Here is a 20,588-nt window from a genome sequence, read left to right on the forward strand (position 1 = left end):
GTTACAGAGATTTATTTTTTTCCCCAAATGTAAAAATTATGTATACAAAGCCTTTGCTGCCTGGGTCTTCTTGGCCATGTCTGTCCTTAGCCAGTAGAGTGCACTCTAGGACTGCAGCCACAGGTTGGAGCGCAGCAAAAGGCCATTACAACTCATGTATCATCCACACTATATACCAGCCACAAAGAACACAAATTCACATCTTCGCAGAGAGGAGCCTTGGGTTATGGGTCATGAAGCTTTATTTCCTTCAGTTGATAAGACATAGCCAGCAACTATCGGGCCAGAAATTGACTTCGGACCTTTTTACAAGCTATGAGTGGTGCTAGTTTTGGAGTGGCAGGTCACTCGCAGTAGCCCTCCAGGTGGTAAATGCTGCACGGCTTATGGCAGCACTGCTCCACGATGCCTCTCTTCACCTTGGGCTCATCGCGACCAGACAGCGCCCTCCACAGCCGCTGTTCTTGTCTGGCCCTTTCAGACAGAAACCCTTTGAAAAGGAGAAAGTTTCCAAAGCCGTATTAAAGCCTGCCGCTGCTGCACAAACACACAGTTCCTCAAACTATCCATTTAGTCTGTTCACACTTTAATGGAGATTTAATGACTACGTAATCTGATCTCCCCAATCCATTTAGTCTTGTTAGAATCTACTTCAAGAGGAGATATGACAGAGCTCCAACCAAGGCATATCGTGGCTCACACCTCTAAAGTTAACTTTAAAACATCAAATGAATGTTTGAGGCAGAAGATCCAAATAATGCATTTTGGGAATAATTTAATGAGGAATTTGGGGATTTCACAAGACTGGTGTTTATTGGATTTGTCGCATCAGATGTTGAAAGCAACAATGAGAAACCAAGAGACACGCTACAGCAGCGCATTCAAAGAGGCTGGAGAGAGGCTCCGCACACTAATGATGGTTCGGACAGATATGTAGATTCGGTTCAGTAAAGTTTCCAGCATGCTGCCCCTACACATTTTTTCCTCCAGCCAGCATCCAAATTGGCGTTCTCATTAGACTGAGCCTGAACTTTGAACATGGTGGGCAGAGACACAAAACCAGCCCTAGGTCTTGGGGCAATGTCATGCTGTTCCTTTTTCTACTCCCGCCATCAAGGGGACAATTAGAACTTATTCTACACTAATCAAATGGAGAAAAAAAAAATCACAACAGTTACCATAGTTAACGCTGCCTTACCAAGCAGATGTTCCAGATCCCGCTTGTGAGGTCGGTTTGGATTGTAGAAAAAACCCCGTTCTCCACATACGAAGTAGAGGGCGTCCACCAAATGTGACCCGCACAGGTGCTGGACAGGGGCCGAGGACACCCCATGGGAGAAGAGCACTAGAAGTAGCATCACGGACACTGCCAATGGTACCCTGGCCATAGACCTCTTGGGGCAAAAAGAAAAAGGAAAGTTCACACACAAAATAGTAAACATCTGATCAAATTGTTAACATGTCGGGTTTCAAAGACAAAGAGTTGAACTCGATCGATCTTTCAATACATAATACTTTGGAGCCCACTGGTTGAAAGCTAAAGGATGAAGTGATGTTCAAATTTCATCAGACCATTCTTGATGACACCCAAGCATTACAAGACCACTTTGTTTTAATATCTCTAGGCTATAGATGGTCGGTGGTGTTCCTGTGAAATTCCACCAGATAGCTTCAGGCTTTGAGAGTATAATAGCACAGACACAACATAGAAGGCATGCCGCAATACAGCAACTCAAAATAAGGGCTTTGAAGTGAGCAGAAAGCTGAATAATTCATTCTTTCATTGGAAATAAAAGGCCAGGATGAAAAACAGTGGTGAAACAAGGTCTGTAGGAAAGTCATTGGATGATATTTGACACAAAGTCTCTAAATCTTACAAATTTGTAGGAGTCTAAACAGGTAAACTAATAGATTAAGAAAACCAGGGTGGTGGTCATCAATCTATCCCAAAACTGTATTCCTTCGTACTTTATAACTGCAAACAGCATTTAAAAGATCAGCCATCCAAGGTTATGTTTAATGTTATTTCTACAGAACCTCTATTGAAGTAGATTGAAAATTGATTTTATTCTTGCTTTACTTTTATCCCCAGGTGAGCCATATTTTATCATAGCACCATCTGTTACAAACTGAAAAGACTGACTAGGTCTCCAAATCAGCATTGTGGATACTGTCGGTCAGTCCGCAAGGTCAGTCCCCACCTTGCTGTTTAGCTTAGCAGCTGTAGTACCCAAGTGGGAATGATCTGTCCAAGATTACAGAATTGCTATTAGTGTTATTAGTGAAATCCCATTTGTGATGGATATTCTCCTGGGTTTGAAGTTCAGCCCCTGTTTCAAGGTGAAAAACATATTTAGCAGTCATTTAGATGCTATATTGACCTTTTGTGGACATCTTATAGTGTGCTGCAGATTATTGGATTGAAAATGAATCATTTTAACAGTGTCTTTAACAATGCACCTGTGCCAGGCATTACAACATTGGCAGAGCGCTCTATCTGGCCCGCCACTCCTCTATCCCTCTTGGCTGTATGCCAGGCTCCTTGGCGCAGAAGATTGGTTGAATTATAGATCCCTGCTTGTGCTACTCTTTACTTTCATCCTGGTTATTATACACATAAATTTTAAAAGTTAAAATCTTGAGGGAATGGAGAGAAACTTGCTTACCTGTGTTAGAGGCCTTGGTGCAGCAGAGCAGCTTGTAGTTACAGATGAAAAGGGCCTTGGCCTATAGGACTACAGGTACAGAGAACATCTCTTGGCTACCTTTCCCCTTTATAACTCTCCACCTCCACCTGGCCTTTGTCAGCCTCAGCGGAAAACGCTAAGGTCCTCTCATTAACACCCTGACCTGTAAGCATGTTGATCTGCTCATGAGTGGCACTAAGTCATTTAACTGAGTGTGGACCAAAGGCAAAGTTGGGATAAACTTGAGAAGGCAGTCACCCCGAGTGATACCCATTTCAACCCCTGCTGCGTAGTGGCCTGACTGGCACCCGTAACAGGCTGACAGACAAAATACCATATGCCACGTACTGATCACATAGTGTAGATTAGAGGGCTTTGAGGATTATTAGTGACCACTAGTGGTGTGTTTAAGATGGAGCTGTGCACAAGTAATGGCTGATAAGAAATAATCAGTCCATCTATCCCTTTATCTTGATGCATCTGTTCCTTTGTAATATTACTGTGCCTGTCTGGTGGTGGCAAAAGGTGACACTATAATTTTATATCAAATGATGGCTCAGATGTCAGGCTCCGAGGATGCAGCACAGCTCCTTTCCTGGAACTGGAACTTTTCCCAGAACTCAGGATTATGGTGTGCATTTTTTTTCTACTGATTTTCAATTTGAATTGTGGTTTGAAATCTGAATTTACAGCAATGCTAACATGTAACACCACAATTCCCAACTTTGTTTGCAAGATTTCCATTTTTTGGAAAATAAATACTCAGTGCTTACTCATTGTGTATTGAGCAATAGCAAATATTACACCATTTTGAGTGCATTGACTCAGGTGTGAGGTTTTTTTTTTTTTTTTTTTCGCTTTAGGAAATAGAAATGCATTTACACAAGTGTCAGCTGTACCATCCTAGGAGCAGGGTTCATGACATGTCTAAAAAACACCCTTCTTTTAGCTATCACTGTGTAAATGAATTTAAAAGTTACGATAGTGACTGCCACTAGATATTGCACCACATTACAAATGATTTTATTGTGCCATTGTCCTGATATGCTCCAATACTGGCACTAAGCCAACAAAAGCAACATTTTATATACAGATTAATGATATAACAGCAGTTGGCTTAAATAAAAGCTGTCATATCAAAATCCATTTCCAAGCATCTCACATGAGATTCAGCTTTGGAGCTACCCCATGGGAGTGGTCCTACTGGGGACACAGAGATTGAGTTCCAGCAAGGACACTGACGTAGTTGGAAAAACCTGAATATTTTGATGAGTCACAAGCTGACTGGTAGTAGAGCAGGTATAGTCACCATGGCCAGGTGCCCATGCTCCGATCCTGCAGGCTTTTTTAGTTTTGTCACTAGTTAAAATTCATTTTCACCTGTGCACGGTGCATACCGCACTGTGCCGTCTCCTGTGTGGGTGGTCTCTGGTCTTTTATAAACATGAGCAAGGCCCACAGTGTGACAGGAAGGGATTCGCATACACACACATAAACTAGCATGCATGCACAGCTAGACAGGCTAGCAAAACAAAACAGAAAAGAGAAGCTCAGATCACAAGGGTGCACCACTTTGCTCTTTGCTCCGAATTCCACTTCTATGTCTTTGTAAAGGAAATAGTTACTTATTAAATTAATGATTAGAATATTTATGTGACATACACAGTATAACTGTATAATATAATGTAAATATGTTAATCAACTGTTTTATTAGTTTTATTATCCAACACAGTGTATAATAAAAATAATGAAAAATGTCTGAAACCAAATTGACGGAGCTGTCATTATAATAGGCATATTATCAACTTCTAAAGCTCTTGGTGTATGTATATCTGTATTTGCGTCCTGCTCTTTCCTCTCTTTTTTATTTTATTTGTGGGTGTATATAGCACTTACGTAAGCTTTATCTGGGTTTCATATAGCTCTATCTGCCTTGTGTTGCTTGTTGTTGTGTCTTTTCTATATATTATTCATAAGAAACTGTCACCCAACAACAAAAATGCTTTACTAATGAAAAATGCTACAATCACTAAAATGCTCTTTGAAAGAAATGGCAGTAGGGTTTGTGTGTTAAAAAATCTAATTCTTAGTGCAGAGGCATGGTAGATGCCATTTGAAAGAGAAAAATGCAATAAACTTGCATTCTGACCCCTTGCTGAGATTTATATGTATCCAATCTAAATAGTACAGATATAAAAATGCAATATGAACAGCTCTGAAATATCAAACGGCACCCAACAAAGCAGCTTAAATGTTACATCGAAGTAGAGAAAGCTCCCATCAGTATTTGTGTATATGATAATATAAATTGTCTGTACAAATCGAACTGTGTTCCGTTTTGATCCAAAGGAACAGACGAAGCCAAGCCCCCTCGTGGAAATTATAAAAACATGAACGCTGTCATGTTATTGACTGATGTGCTATCAAAAAGAGGTATGGCAGAGATGAGAACCTTTCGAATATTTGAAATATTGTAGCATAAATGTCTTTTACACAGCATTTGTATACATTTACATTCTGATGAATGAGGAATCAGTTTTGGTTTCCCCCATCCACTGCTGCAGTGAGTGGTCTCACATTACACAGTATATGTGGTTATTTGAGACAGAAAAAAAATCAGTGATCCAGAGCAGGATTCCTTCATGTGGAAATTTTACCCAGAACTGTCAGAGACTAATTAACGCAAAGTTCAACTTGTTCATTTATTTTCCACAAGGGGAGTAAAGGCTGATTCTAATGAGCACAGAGTAAAAATCTTTTTAGTATTTATGATGTTGCTTTTAATAAGAAGACGAAGGACATGACATCAGGGTCCATGAGTGCTGAAGTGGTTTTTGGGTATAAAAATTATCGAAAGCAGATGCTCATTTCCTTCAAAGGAGACAGTCTAGCTAAATGACAGTAGAGAGAGAGAGCAGGTTTTTCAAAATTCAGCTAATGAAAGGACGGTCTTTGGAGGAATGATAAAAGAGAAGGGTGGGAAGAAAGCTATCCAGCACCTTGGCACTGCGATTTGAGAAGGTGTTAAATGTAGAACCAGGAAAGGTCCAACTCTGCCATGCTTTGAAACAGGCTCCTCGAGGGAACAGAGCAAAGCGGCAGGAGCTGCGAACAACAGGCACATCCATCTCACCCCGGTTGCATGGCTGCTTCAAACACGCACATCAAATAGCAGAGGACTAGCAGACGCCCTAGACATGCAGAGACAGACAGAAGTTGGGTTGAAAGTCGGCTGGGTCCCAAAGGTGGGAGTTGCGTAACTTGTCTTCTCTTCTACTGCGTTTGAGGAGATAAAAGGGTGTGAAGAGTTCAGCCAAGTGAAATGTTGTTAATCTGCTCTGATAGTGAGCCTGTTTACTCCCGTAATTATCCCTGACTTTCAGAGGATGGCAACAGCGGAGAAAAAGGGTTGACTGACATAGCAGACAACAGAAACAGCTTGGATCTTTTATGTTTTTATGTGAGAGTTTGGACCATAAGGGGGCAAAAGTAATGAAACAGATTTCCACTAGTCAGCTCTGAGAAACTGGATACTGATGCAAAGCTTTGTCTGTGCTGAGACAGAGCAAATATTTAAATATTGAGCAATTGTTACTGTATTAAAAAAAAAAACACTCCTGGCAGAAATGAGAAAGTATCAAAAATAGTTGAGTGCTCCTTTTTATTAGTTGAATTTTTAGCAAGGACAAACAGTTAGGATTCTGGCAGGTCAAGTTACCCTGTCATATACAAACATTCATCTCAGCATTGTGTGTGCATACACCAAAGACAGAACCGCCTGTTCCAGACACTGGCCTCCGTGTGTGTCATGGCCTGCTGCCTCCGATCCATGACAGAGCGCTACAGAGTTTCATAGAACGCCGCTCTGTGTGTATGAGTGTGAGTGTGATTGAGAGGGAGAGGGCTGCCCTGGTGTCTGCACTCTCCTGTCCAGCTAGTGACAGTCGCTAATGCAGTACTAACCTCTGTCATGACCTACTTTGCTATGCCACTTCTGTCTGGACCTTTGCAGAGCACACACACAGACACATATATTGTAATGAATAAAAGAAAAGAAATCTTATAACGCCAAAGACTTTTTGCTTTAAACTGTACTTAATTCATTGCTCTCACACACATACACACTTGAGCAGAATGGAATTAGAGGTTGACAGGATGGGCTGGGTAACAGCTTGGTAAGAGCATGGTTTGACAGCTGAGAAAATGACTACATGTTATAAATGTGACAAGTCCCCAAGAGAGGGGTGAAGCAGGACAGAATGATGGCCAGTTTGATTTTCAGGCCAGAAAATAGATTTCTATTTAAACCCTCATGTGACTGGCCTCTTCAAGTTGAATGAGATGAGCGAGACAAGAGAATTTCATTTAGAATTGGCATTTTTCTAGTTTGCGCGAGGCCTCTTTCAGTTTGATGGATTGATATGAGAGCGCCTTGCTTCCTCTCTGAGGGGGATTTTTTTTTATTTTTCACACCACATCTGAGGGGAGCAGGATGTTGTGCTGGTTCATACTGTGACCCTCCCTACTGGGTGTTCTAACCCTTCAATGCACCAATGATAAGTAGTGGCAGCATGAAATGTGCCTGATCTTCTACACTTCTCACTCAAACAGGGTGTTGATTCACTTTAGCTGTGGGCTGACGTGATACAGTCTTTGTCTTGTTGACGGTGACAACATTGGAAATCAGTTTTATGGTGGCATCCATCTTTAGTATGAGTCTACAGTCATGCCAGTGGCTGTCTGAGGCTTTACAAAGTGTTTCAATCACAGGTTTGAATGACCCATATTGACACCTGCAAGAATCTCGTAATATGATTTTAGGCACCCCTAAACCGACAAACCATTTTTTAACCGTGACATTTGTTGAACCTCTTTTCTTCCTACCTCACTCCCATCAGTGGTTACTGTACTACGTGCTCAGGTCTTTACTACTTTAAACTTTACTTTATTGGTTTCAGAGTTTGTGAATTAGATTGTGTCAGGTAAATGAGCTATGTTAGCTAGTTTCCAATTTAAGTCTCAGTTACAGTTTAGTTAACATTTGCTACTTTATATCTTACTGTAAGCCTTAGTTACCGTTAGGCTGTCTAGCTGATTAAGTGCCCTTTCAATTCCAACACTGGTGCTCAGTTATGAGCAGTGAAACAATAAGTTGTTGCAGAGATAGTTTTCACATCAGTCTACTATTTGTTATTCTGTTGTAGGTCTTAGTTTTGTGGTGGTTAGGTTAGTATTTTTGTTTTGGTTCCATTAGTTCCACTGGGTTGTGCTACAGGTGGAAAAGACAAACATTCACTGATAATAACTAAAAAAATGGAACAGTTTGGTGCATTTATTATTTCAGCTTGGAGCTGCCTTTAACAAACACTGTTTACCATAAGCTGGAGAGCTTTACAGGCTAAACACCAAGGCGTCTTGGGTCACATAGACGTATCAAACATGGCATCAAGACTGAGCACTCAACAAGTTTTCAAGGTTTTCAAGGTTTCATCAAGATTTCCATCCTTTAAACATGAAATTTCACCACAATTCATCTAATAGTTGTGTTGAATAACTGGAATAGTTGAATGTCTTTTGTTTAGAAATTACAAATGGCTTACTCATTGTGGCCCTAGAGGAAAATCCAGGGCATCACCAAATATATTAGAGTTCATCCTCTGGGCACCATGAATGGCGACAAAAATGGAAATCCATCGTACAGTTATTGAGATATTTCAGCCTGGACAAAAGTGGTAGACTGCCACCAAAATGACACCATGAATCATCCACCATGTGGCATGCTGGGATAGCTAGCAGTATCTTTCAGAATGAGAGTATGATATGTTACAATATCGGTTGTTATCTGACTGTATGTCAGTGTGTCCATTTATTGATAATGAGAGAGAGATTCCATTTTTTTTTATCATGAATCACCTTGTAGTTGGGGTGCAGGATAGATGGAGTTAAATCTTGAGGATTATGGCAAAGCTGTGCACAGCCACCTGCTATAGCCAATGCTTGTGTGTGCGTGTGTCTCCACATGTTTGCACAAATCGATATGGCTGGTATCACCCCCCTGAGTCTGTCTCCCCCTGCTCTTAGAGATAAAGTAGAGAAAGCAGCCCAGCAGCCAGACATATGAGTGGGATTAACAACAGGCGCTTATTTGGGAGAAGAAAAGAGGCCAAAGCTAAAGATAGGGGATTTCAACACTTTTCATTATTTTGTTGAGAATGTGTACAGGAGGTACTGTCAGGGTAAAGGTCAGAATCAATCAATCCAATGTTCTCTGCCAACCTGCCTCAAATTGCATATTGACTCAGTGTAACGCTCTCCAAACTAGTGGATTAGATGCATGTTGACAACTTTAATGCTACAGTGGAGCTTTTCTGGAAGAAGTATCTCTGTGCTATTATTGCGTATCTGGGGGAGCTTGACTTGATGTTACTAAGCCGAGCTTGTTCGTTTCACTCCCTCTTGCACTATCTCTTCCTTTAAAACTTTCCCTCGTATAGTGTGTGGGCATAAATGCAAGTAAGAGAGAGAGAGATAGAGATGTGCTGGTGGTTGTGGAGCAGAATGCCAAACATGCCCATGTTTGTGTGGAGGTGCATGCATACCTGACACCTGAGAGATGTCTCGATCTGTAACTGTCTTCTATCTGCAGGAGCTGTCAGTGCGATAGTGCTGTGTAGTTGCAGGGGAGGGCTGTACGTTGCCCCGTTGGCTTCCACTGGGTTCGCATATAGCATGTTGAACAGCAGGTAGTACAGCTTTGATATGTTGATGAGGACCTTTTATGTTGCGTTTGCGTGTCTGTGAGAGAATGTGTGTGTGCCTGTGCATGTTTTACTGGTTGGCTCAAGAGCAGGAGGGAGATGCTTCAGATGTGTTGTCCTTTCATTCCAGAGTCCTCCTTTGAGGTAAGAGGATCCCATGGACACATAACATTTCATTGTGACTTGCTGCAGATAAAGATTGAATTATCTGTGTTATCCTTAAATCCCCATTCAATTTTTTTTTAACAGGGATGAAAGATTTTGTCTGTGGTGCCTGGGGAGCTGTGTACCCCGCTGTTTGGTAATATCTGAAATTAATTCCTCCACCCATCCCAGTTGTGCCTAAACAATTCAAGGGCAGTGTTAGATCCTCAAATTGAGAATTTACTGAAAGGCCTTTGTACCACAGTCAGTGATAGTGTTTTTGTTAGGCGTAATTCCATTTATCATTACTGTGTCCTAACACAAACTGGTTTTTATCACCCAAATAACAAACTATATGTGACGCTCAATCACAAGGGTTGTTGCCCATTAATGAAAGTAGATATTTTTACCCCCCACCCCCCAAACAAATACACACACTTACACCAGAGAAAAAGAAAGGAGGTGATAATTCTTTGAAGTGAAAGCAAAGGACTTCCCTGTGTGTCACCACAAAGAAGGATTTCAAGGAACAGAAGGCAGGGAGGGAATGGAGAGAGGTGAAATCAGAGGACTCTTAGTATTTTTTATTCATTTATTTATTTTTTACTGCACAAGAATGCTTAATTCTTTCCAGCTAGGCCTTGCTCCATAATTTAACAGTGTGTGGACCTCAGCTTCACATCCACACAGTATTCCAGTTTCATATATGTGTATACACACACACACACACTGACACTGACCCTACACTCTGTATAATGACCTTTGCCCTGGCACAGTATATAGCTGCCTTGAGATGTGAATCGTCCTGAATGCAAAATCAGCATCATGGTCTTTATTTAATCTGCAAATATAACAAAATGGAGACATGGATAATAGAGTTTGACAGCTATGCCTTTGGATGAGGTTAAAAGGCCGTCCGTTTCCGCTCTGCATCGTATTTGGCAGTGATGAAGCCAGTAGGTCATTGCAGGGTTTGTAGAAATTACAGTCCACCAACTTCTGAGAAAGATATCTGGCTTTGTAGCTGTGTAAATGCATCACTATGTTCACATGTTAGCTGGCAACTCTGTGGTGCTGGAGCAGGTAGGCTCATCAAAGCTTTTACTAGTGAAAAAGAAGATAAAATGTTGACTGCCGCAGCTAAAAACTGTTGCTAATGAGAGCAGTCAGTTAACAGTGGAGTTGGAGAAAGTCAAACCAAAACAAGTTAATGAACTCCTTAGAGCTGAAGGGAGCTGCACAGTCAGTCATAATTCTTTGTGATTTTGTCTCTACAACTGCCATGTTTCATTTTCCATGCAGCCATTTGATCGGGTGTTAATATAAAAATATTTATTAGACCAGATATAATATTTTTGTAAAACTATGGCTTCATTGGTACATTCAGTATGTTTGGACTGAGAGTTTAATCCCTATGGGGGATGATTTGGATTTATGAAGTGGGTTCAAACCTGAGACTGCTGCACTGGGTGTTATACACATAGAAGTCAACAGCATTTAACAAGCAGAAAATCATATACTTGGGAGGATTCTGCAGCTCCAGGAGTCCACACAATCTGCTGCAGCAGATGTAAACAAGAAGAAACATCCATCAGAAGCAAGCGAGGAATCCCACAAGTGAGAGACACAGAACTCAATCAGAGCCCAGGATAAATATTAGTTCAGAAACCTTCACAGTTACAAGTAGGGACGAGAAGGGATTGAAATATGACCCAGAACGTGCGTGAAGTTAAATATTCCAGCTTTAAGCACTAAACCGGGCAAAAAAGAGCTTTAATAAAGCAAACAGCGCAGATGATTTAGTGCAGCCAACCTGACTTGTCAAAGAGGCAATCCTTCTAATAGAACCACTCTGATTTATCACGGAGACTCTCCACAATAGAGACCGTAATGGGCTTTATTCATATTTTTATTTTATGAAACACGATGAAAGGGGTCATGGTGGCCATTAAGTTGATTAATGGTTTGTGTTGGGTAAAGAAGATGCTATAAAGCCTTAAAAGTTAATGCTGTCATCTGCAGACTGCTGTCCTGATGGAGTGGGAGGGGCCACGTGCAGCTAATCGACATAATTCAGCCAGGTAATGTCATATCACTAGGGGGACAAGATGGATATCAGTTGGCAATGTTATGGGGTGTGCCGTGGTGTGCCGGCACATTTACGCAGGTTATTTATGCCCAGTAATGAAGAGCATAATGAAAATTGGACACAACTATAAATATGAGCAGGGAAAGTGTAATGTGGAGGGATAATCATTGATGCAATTAAGGTGTCGTATGCAGTGTGAGCCTGGCCTTCCCTGACTTTCTCCTCTTCCTTGCACCAACGGCGGTATTTTATCCTGTACCATCACGTTTAATCAGCTGGGGGATGTCAGCGTAAATCCACTGGTCTCGCACAAGGAAGCTGTCGTTTTAAATATGTTAATGCAAAAGCAATAAAGTCTTCGGTTAATCTCTCTCTGAGGTTATTGACAACCACTGTTAGAGGTATTTCTTTGTCTTAATTGGTGTGTAGACGTGTCTCTGTGGACACTGCTCTCACTTGTGTGCATATCAGAGAGCGAAAAAAAAAAAGGAACATCGCCTGCCAGTTTTGGTACTTTGTCAGAGCTGTCAGCCTATGAGTGAAAGAGAGGAGGAGGGGAGAGAGGGAAGGCGGGTGGGAGAGAAAGTCGGGTCAGGAGATATGGGAGGGAGGGAGAGAAATGGAGACTGATGAGAAAGGGAGTCCGGGAGCTGAAGTGATCCTGTGGACCAGATGCTGATAAACTGCCATCACTGAGCGCTCTGTCAGCTCTGACTCTCATCTGTCACTGTCATCCCGCTGCAAACCCCACCTCCCACCCCCAACCCCCAACCCTTCCTTTTTTTTCTTACTTCACCCCCTCTGCATCATCTTTTTTTTATCCACCTGTTTCCTTTGCACAGCTTTTACCCTCCTGCGAAGATGTCTTAACTTTCCTTTGCTCTTGTTCTTAAAATACGATACACATACCTACGTACATTGCCTTACGGTGAATGTTTCACAGTATGTTTCACATGTTCAGCTCATGGGAAGTGACTCAAAGCTGCAGCGGCTTAGTTTGACAGACGGGGCTTTTTAACTGAATATTTTGAATTTCCCTTTCATGTTGGAAGAATACATGTGCTTCATGCTAAGCAATGCTACTTTACCTTTGCGTAAGAGGTTGTACCAGAGCACAGATGTGTTCTGTGACACGTGCTTACAGGTGGTCAGAGATCTATATAAACATTTCTATATGAAGCCTTTATTGACTTAAAGCTCAAACATGCTGATACATGCACAGTTGTAAGGGTTAAGCAGATTAAGCATACCCAGGTGGGGATGTTCCGCACATAAAGTTCTTTAGCTATTCATCCACTGACCCTTACCCTCTGGCATTAGTAGATTAACACTGACTGGCTGAGTGGTCCCGTGCGAGGTGCCTGAGCGTAAAGCCGCCTCTACACGTTTCATCTGCCTTTGACACAACGATGGGATTTTTACGTGGCAAAGATGATAGAGAACAGAAGATTGCAGGTGTTATTCTTCCTGAGTTTGAACCTGCACATCAGTGTGTGGGTGTTGGGGTGTGCAGTTTTAAGATATTAAAAAATCAAAGATATGACATGCCACCTGACAAAACTTTTTTTTCCCCCTCTTTGCTTTTAAGTTTCCTTTGTTCTTTTTTTAATATCACGCAAGTACGAAAATCAAAGAGCATGAACTTGTAAATGAGTCAGTTCTAATTAAGATACTAACGCCACACACACACACACACACACACACACACATTGCAGTCATGTATCCTTGACTCTAAAGTTTAATATGTAAAGGCTGTGTCCTTGCTCGGCAGCAGGGGTTGGGCAGAAATCCCTCAGGTTAGTCTGTCTAATAGCAACTATCCTGGCTGTCACAACCAGGCTGGGACAGCCACTTGCAGACTCAGATGACTTTGTTTTGTCCCCGTCTTAGAAAGCCCAACTGATTGGGACTGTGTGTGTTTGTGTGTCTATACTGTATGTGTGTGTGTGTGTCTTGGAAAACAGAGCCACATAGACATTGATTTGTGTTTGGTGGAACAGATCAAATTGTCCCCTCATGCTTGTACCCACTTTTCCATGGCTGAGTGTGCTTGTGTGTGTTCTGCCTCGTGTGTGTGTACGTGTGTGTGCATACCACGTTGTGTGCATCCTGATTCCCGGGCCAAACCCTGTCATTTTGCGCCTGTCACATTCTGTTAAGTCAAGCTCACCCTCCTTCCTTAATTCCCCTACTTTCCCTTGTCGCCCCCAACGTCAGTCCAGACGCTCATAAACAGCATCTCTCAAAATGGCATCCGATTCATTACACCCCATGCCACACACAAAGAAGAGGAAGACACCCAACACACACAGACATTTCTGGTACACTGCCAAATCTGGGGCTTAATTTCTCTGACACCAGACCTTCTTTCTAACATTTTGTTTTGCTGCTGTCTACCAAGCCTTCAGCATGTGCTGTTATAATGTTACACTGCTCATCTTTGTAACACTGGTGGAGTCTGTTGGTGGAAAATGAACATCTTACCCTGAGGTTGTTCATTTGATACTTGCATTAGCACTTGATATTCACTGGCAAGAGTAATTAGAAAATTGATGGTGACACATTGAAACTCCACATTGCTGATGTCGCTCAGAAAGATTTCCCAGCCTCTAGTCTGCCCAGCAACAGATATGGATCTGGATCATCTGGCTTCTCTTCACTGCTCTCGGCAGCGAGCTGGGCAACCCGTGTGTCAGCTCTGTGATCATGGTCTGTTACAAAATGTGACCTTTGTTCGCGGTGGATGTGAATCCTAATCAAAAGTCTACATTTAAGAAGCTTTAAACCCATCCTCAGTTTCACACTCACATAATAGCATCAGAATGAGTTGAGGATCCAAATTGTTAACATTATTTTTTAAGAAATGTCAAAATATGACCTGCATTGTTCATCTTATTAAATGCATTTAAAGATCCAGTGCGTAAAATACTGTAGGGGGAAAACAGTGATATCTAGCATTCAGATTCTACATTCCAGCGCTCACTCGCCGCTGGCACTCAACCCTTCTCGTCGGCAAAGTGACGGTGGCATCTGAGGACAAAAAACTTGTTTACCATGACTGGGAGTATTTCAGGATTTCAGGATATGTCTGCTGTTTCCTACTCCTTCTTCTTTCCTACCCTGTCGTCTTCGTTGGTTAATTATGGACGCGAAAATCTTGAAGCTGGATGTTCCGTTCGGTTTGCCATGATTTTCACCCACATGCTTGACATACAGGAACATTCACCTCAGTGCAACAAAGACCAGATTATGAACACCACATGGTCTGAAAGGTAAGAGTAAGTGCTCTTATTACTAGCAGCAACAACTTGTGTGTAAATAAGGTCCCGTGTATTTTCTCCTCTTGTAGCAAACTTGACATGTTTGTGGAATTTTGGCTAAACAGCTTTTAAATTTGCATAATTTAAGTAGTCAGTAATGATGAAAAATCTGTCAGTTGATTGCCAGTGCCACTCTCGTAGGTAGACTGCCTCAATAACAACAGTTGGCGGTTGAACTGTCTCGCAGGATGGTACGGTCGACACGATGGAGAACAATGTTTGGATACAGCCAAAGCATTCTCAAAGTTGGCTTCCACCAGCCCCACCAGACAGTGATAGTCTTCATGAAGCACCTTTATACCTTTCTCCACTGATAAAGCATGGTGAAGTACATTCATATTGATAAAACCAACCTTAATAAAGGCCTAAAGCCATTGTGATCCGACACACAATCACTTTAGGCCTGAGTTTTTGACCTTGCCCGTTATGATTATGGTTGTTTAAAAGAGGAAAATTGGAATGCTGCTGACCGGTGTGTTGGTGGACAAAATAATTAGCACATATTCAATTTATAGCCATAATTTTAAAGGTGGGGGTAATTGTGTGACCATGGAAAATAATCTATATTTATCGACCAAGTGGATAGTGGTCATCATTAACATCTATACGTGTAGCAGGTCTAACAGTACTGACACCATGCCCAGTGCATTGTGGTTTTTTCCCCTCCACTCAAAACGATCACTGCACAGGCCTGTAGCTGCGGCTGAACCGCTCCATCACAGATACACTCGGGTGTGAAAGGTGCTCTTGTAGTTAATAAGGAACACTTACTCTGTCAGATGCTGTGTTACCTGGGCACACCAGAAAAGTCGAGTCAGTTTCATTTCCATCTGTCCATTGTGTACACCCACACTGCTGGAGTCTACGCTGGTTCAAATGGGGTGAGACACAAGGTCAGTTTTATATATAACTCCCCAAACCAACAAATCACACATTTGCCTCGGAGAGCTTTAAAAACTATCCTTGGACACGTCCCATTCGTTGAACTGGGTCACAAGAATTAGGTTCCACATACTGTACATAGCAGCCCCAATGAATCACTGGTTAAGCAATCTTACCACCTGGAAATGTTACAAGTAAAGTATGAACTACTGGTATCATTGCCCTCTTCCACTGAGGTGCAGCTGCACAGTTCACCCGCACAGGAGAGATAGAGAGATTGGTGTAAATAACAATTATTTATTTCAATAAGTTAAAATGTCAGGTTGGTGGAAGAATACAAACATAAAAAGTTTGCTGCCACCTTCCCCCTGAAAATGCAGCAGGAAAGGTAAGTGCTCAGACCCTCCATCCAGGGCTAAGTGGCACTCTGCAGCCCTAAAAGGAGAAAGAATGTGATCACGACTGACACCAACTTCAATCAAAGTTTATTGGGGCTGTGCCACCTCAACTAAAATCCCACTATATACCATACAATTTTCTGCAACACATATGTCTAAATGCAAGTCATTTGTTATGGTTATTTTAGTTCCAGTGAATTTTCTCTTTTGTATGTTGTCTTTTTTGTTGTGCAGGTTACAGCTTCGCTAAAATATTTCATTTTGAGTGGAAAGCCTGGGTCGTGGTCTTTCTTCATTTGAGCCAATAATCTTGCACTTGCTCTGTGCTGGCGACAGCAGTGGCCAGAGGCACTGCGTTTTCAGGTCATCTGCCTGTTCATCCATCCCTTCAGTTTTCATCCCATTCATGTGAATGTAATATTTCAATCAGTTTCTTCAAACTTGGCACAAATGTTCACTCTGACTCAAGGGTGGGCTGATTAGATTTTGGTGATCAAAGGTCAATGTGACCTTACAAACCCATTTCTTGCCATAACTCAACCATTCCCACACTGATTAACTGCATTTTAAACGTAATTCTAAAACCAGAGAGGCTGTATAGCCATTATTTGAAGCTGAAGAATTAAAGGTGCATGTGTGGGAAAGGTACTTCACAGAAAAAAGGGTGAACTACAGCCTGACTCCTCTTATATCCCTCAAGGCCTCAATTCTTTTGCAGAAGGCAATGGCATTAGCGTCTTTATGAACGTAGCTGTGACCTTTTGTACATTCAAACGGTTACAGCGGTAATTCTCTGCAAAGCCGTGGTTAATTTCTTGCTTCCCTACTCACAATGTCACTCTCTGTTGGGCTTGACAAATAACACATATATAGGAAAATGAGAAAATCTCGCATGTGCTAATCGCTCATATGTAAAGCTATAGCAGAACAGGGTACGCTCTCACCACTTAGCCTTTGCTCACCGACAGATAGACACATACAGTACTACACTTATCTTGTCATACAGTAGAGGTCAGCTGATAGTCAAAGTAGTGCAACACAAGTAAAAAGAGTAATGTAAAATGGCTAAGCCTTAGCTGTTGGAAAAGTACACACAGCGCATGAAGACACGGAAGCTTTTTTTGGACAGCGGAGCTTCAGCTCACTGTTGGGCAAAGATAGGAGGCAAAACATTTATACAACTCTTACACACCAGTGCCCCAAGCCAGAAAAAAGGAAGTGGCTGGATTGGCCACAGGACATCTGGCCAGAATTATGCTCATGGTTTCAGTGTGATCTCAGTAACTACCAGCTAGTTCCAAATGAATGATTTACCTAATCAAGTTGCATCATTAAAACGTAAGGAGTGTTTTATCCAGTTAAGCCTTATGCAATGTGTAAATTGGCTGTGAGAAGAAGTCGATATTGTTGTCCCAGCAACAGTAATTAGCTACATAAACAGGGATGTAATTGTTAACGGCAACAGTGCATTTGTTCAATGTTTTTTTTTTTTTTTAAATAAAGGTTGTTAAGATTTTTTATATGCATAAATGAAGAATTTTTGTTGTTTAACAAAATAAATAAGTGTTAAATAAGTGTAGTCTTCAACTGAAGCCATCTTTAGTTATGTTATACCTGTCAAATTTTAGCATGAGGACTTGGATTGCAACCATTCCTTACCCATGTGCATAAGCCTTGTATTTACATGGTGCATGCCTTATTTGGCGAGGCATAGTGGCGATAGTGGCTTAAATTATAAAGAGGGCATAAATATAACAGTCAAAAACCACAATGTACTGTAATCCTTTTTGGCCACTTAGGGGCTCAACAAGAACAAGCTACTGTATAAACATAGCATATTATATGATAGTAAACAGGTGCCCATTAGTCTCTTGAGGAAAATATCCAACAGTTAAATGCAGCCATAGACATAGACATGATCTCATATCTTACCTATACCTGACCCATATACAGACCAGTACTTTTTTGTTCCCATTGCACTGTACATGGAGAGTCATCTACAGTGAACTGGTCAGAACATATTGATCTCCAAAGAGATGACCATCAAAACAAAATAATGAGTTTTGAATAAGCTGAAAAAACAGAATAAAAACAAAATACTGAAGTATATTATCCTCGTATTCTGTTTGAGAATGTTGTTCTTTGTGAAACCTTGTTGAAACCTTATTTTCTGTTTTCTGTTCAACATGAATCCATGTTTTCTTTGGCCCACCCGTTTTTACGTTACCCTAAAGGTTAACTGCCTGGTCAAGAGGTTGAATGCCAGAGGGTAAACTCTATAGGTTAGATGTTGTCTTAGTTTATGGACCATCCGGGTTAGGTACATCCTTCTGTTTTGAAAAGGTGGGATTATGGAGGTTAGAAAAGGATAGTACTAGATTTCACATTGATACCAGCGATTCTGCAGGATTCTGCATTTTTGTGACATTGTTCTTTTTTGTAATAAAGTCTTTCTTAAATGCAAGCAAAGACGTGTCAGTGATCACTTCTTTACATCAACACATCAATATACAACAGTGCAAAAGAGTTATGACTGCAGAATAAACAAATAAGAGTTAAGATTATAGGCAACATATAAATATATAAGCTGAAGTGGCCTTTAGTAATTAACTGAGAATGACTTGCCATTTAGTCACACTGCTACAGATGCTCTAGGACATAAATTCTTTCCAATGGCCTGTGCATTACGATAGCAATACATGAACTAATGCCAGGATTGAGGATAAACTAAATGTATTTTTGTGGTTTGTTAGTATTATGATGACACACCAACAAATGCTTTGAGGATTTAGAGGTAATCATATCATTATTGTTGATAAAGATGCATGACATTAAGTTCCCTCGAGCCTTGGAGAGAACATAAAGTACACACAAAGTTCCTACTGATCTTTAATCAATTTATTCTGCAATAAGCTGCAGAAATAGGTGGGGGGTGGCACTGCATTAAAATTCAGTTTCATTTCACTTCAAAAGAGCCTTTTAATGTCTGTCATATATACTTTTGAAAATGGATCTCTTTGAATGATTCCTTTATTGCGTTTTCCCACCGTATAGTCCTGAATATATGTAGTAGAATACTGAGTATACCATACTTGCAAAAGTGCACTTTTGTTTGATTAAATCCATTGCCATGTTTGGGGGCCTTGGAGACCCCCAGCTCTCTTTAACAGGCTAAAGTAACATTCTTAACATCGTATAATTAGCTTGATGCTTCAAAAGCTTCCCTAATTTAATGAGAGCTGCTTTTAAATGTGATTTTCAACTGATGACAGACCCGAGTAATTTCACTTCACTGGGGGATACTATACTACAGTTTTTTTTACTCTGAATAGCTTAATCCTATAAGCAATTTTTTTCTTGCAATTTTCATTTGCTTAAACAATGTAACTCGTGAAGCATGAAACCTTATCTTATTTGGTGTAATAATGACTTGTCATTTCTTTACAGAGAGTTTGTGAGAAAGGGTTACAACCTCAATACTCCTCTGCTTTGTAAGTTTTAATAGAACAAAAGACAAAAAAGTAAGAGGAAGTAAATCTTTTTGAAGAGAATAAAATGGTTGATTTTGTAATTATTATTAATCTCTAACAATAAACGAGTCAGACCAGTCAGAAAAGCACAAAGGACTTGAGCTTTTATGCAGGGTTGATTTGCTTAAAATTTAATCACACACAGTGTCCATATAACACAGAGTGCAAACATCCAAAAATATGATGCAACATTTCATCATAATAGTCTTTATTTTCAGCTTTGCATTCCTAGCTCAAGAAAACATTAATGTTACAATCCCAACTGAATACAAGAGCTTGTTTCAAATATGTAGTAACTGACTAATGAGGACTGTCCAATGCTGAAACATATCCTTATGTCTGGAATCTGACTGGTTTTATATTTTTTCATGGGAAAAAGAATAAGCCTGATTCTTAATTCCACTAACAGATTGCTACAAAGGTTGCTCTCAATTGATTCCAACATTAGCATCAACAGGAATTAATCCATGTATCCTGCATAAATCATACACTAACCTTGAATGTTGCTCAGGCCAAACTTTCCATCTCTATTAAATCTGTGAATTATAATTAACATTGTCGGCATGTTCTGTATTAGTTACTGTGACCATATGCTCATCTCCCTCTGCTTCACAACAGCTGAATCAGTGGTCGTCTCTTTTAACCAGAAAACACAATATGACAGCATTTGGCAGGGCCTGTTTTCTCATCTTAATGCTGCTGTGATTGCCAAAGCTCCTCTTACTTTCTGGTGAATAGGATCCAAGCAGCAGTAGGTGGCAGTGTTGCTCTTCTGCAGTT

General features: G+C 40.8%; 1 protein-coding gene across 2 annotated transcripts; it reads right to left on the reverse strand.

Annotated features, from left to right (window-relative positions):
- Nucleotides 1-45: 45 nt before the first annotated feature.
- Nucleotides 46-15,907, reverse strand: insb (preproinsulin b). 2 transcript variants are annotated; one of them, XM_085788762.1, is made up of 3 exons: nt 15,770-15,907; nt 1,199-1,394; nt 46-490 (listed from the first exon to the last, which is right to left on the reverse strand). In XM_085788762.1, the coding sequence occupies exons 2-3, from the start codon at nt 1,386-1,388 to the stop codon at nt 345-347; spliced, it is 336 nt and encodes a 111-aa protein (XP_085644888.1). In that variant the 5' UTR covers nt 1,389-1,394; nt 15,770-15,907; the 3' UTR covers nt 46-344. The 2 variants fall into 2 exon arrangements, with proteins under 2 accessions (XP_085644888.1, XP_085644889.1); XM_085788763.1 differs by lacking the exon at nt 15,770-15,907 and adding an exon at nt 2,667-3,083.
- Between the last annotated feature and the right edge of the window lie 4,681 nt (nt 15,908-20,588).

Source organism: Trachurus japonicus, chromosome 10 (genome assembly GCF_045865225.1).
Source record: "Trachurus japonicus isolate A0001 chromosome 10, Traja_1.0".
NCBI lineage: Eukaryota > Metazoa > Chordata > Actinopteri > Carangiformes > Carangidae > Trachurus > Trachurus japonicus.

Excerpts from the sequence above, each read along its gene's own strand:
- insb (XM_085788762.1), bottom strand. The coding sequence starts at position 1,388 with ATGGCCAGGGTACCATTGGCAGTGTCCGTGATGCTACTTCTAGTGCTC. Across the intron at positions 491-1,198 it reads GGATCTGGAACATCTGCTTG|GGTTTCTGTCTGAAAGGGCC; the intron begins GTAAGGCAGCGT and ends TCCTTTTCAAAG.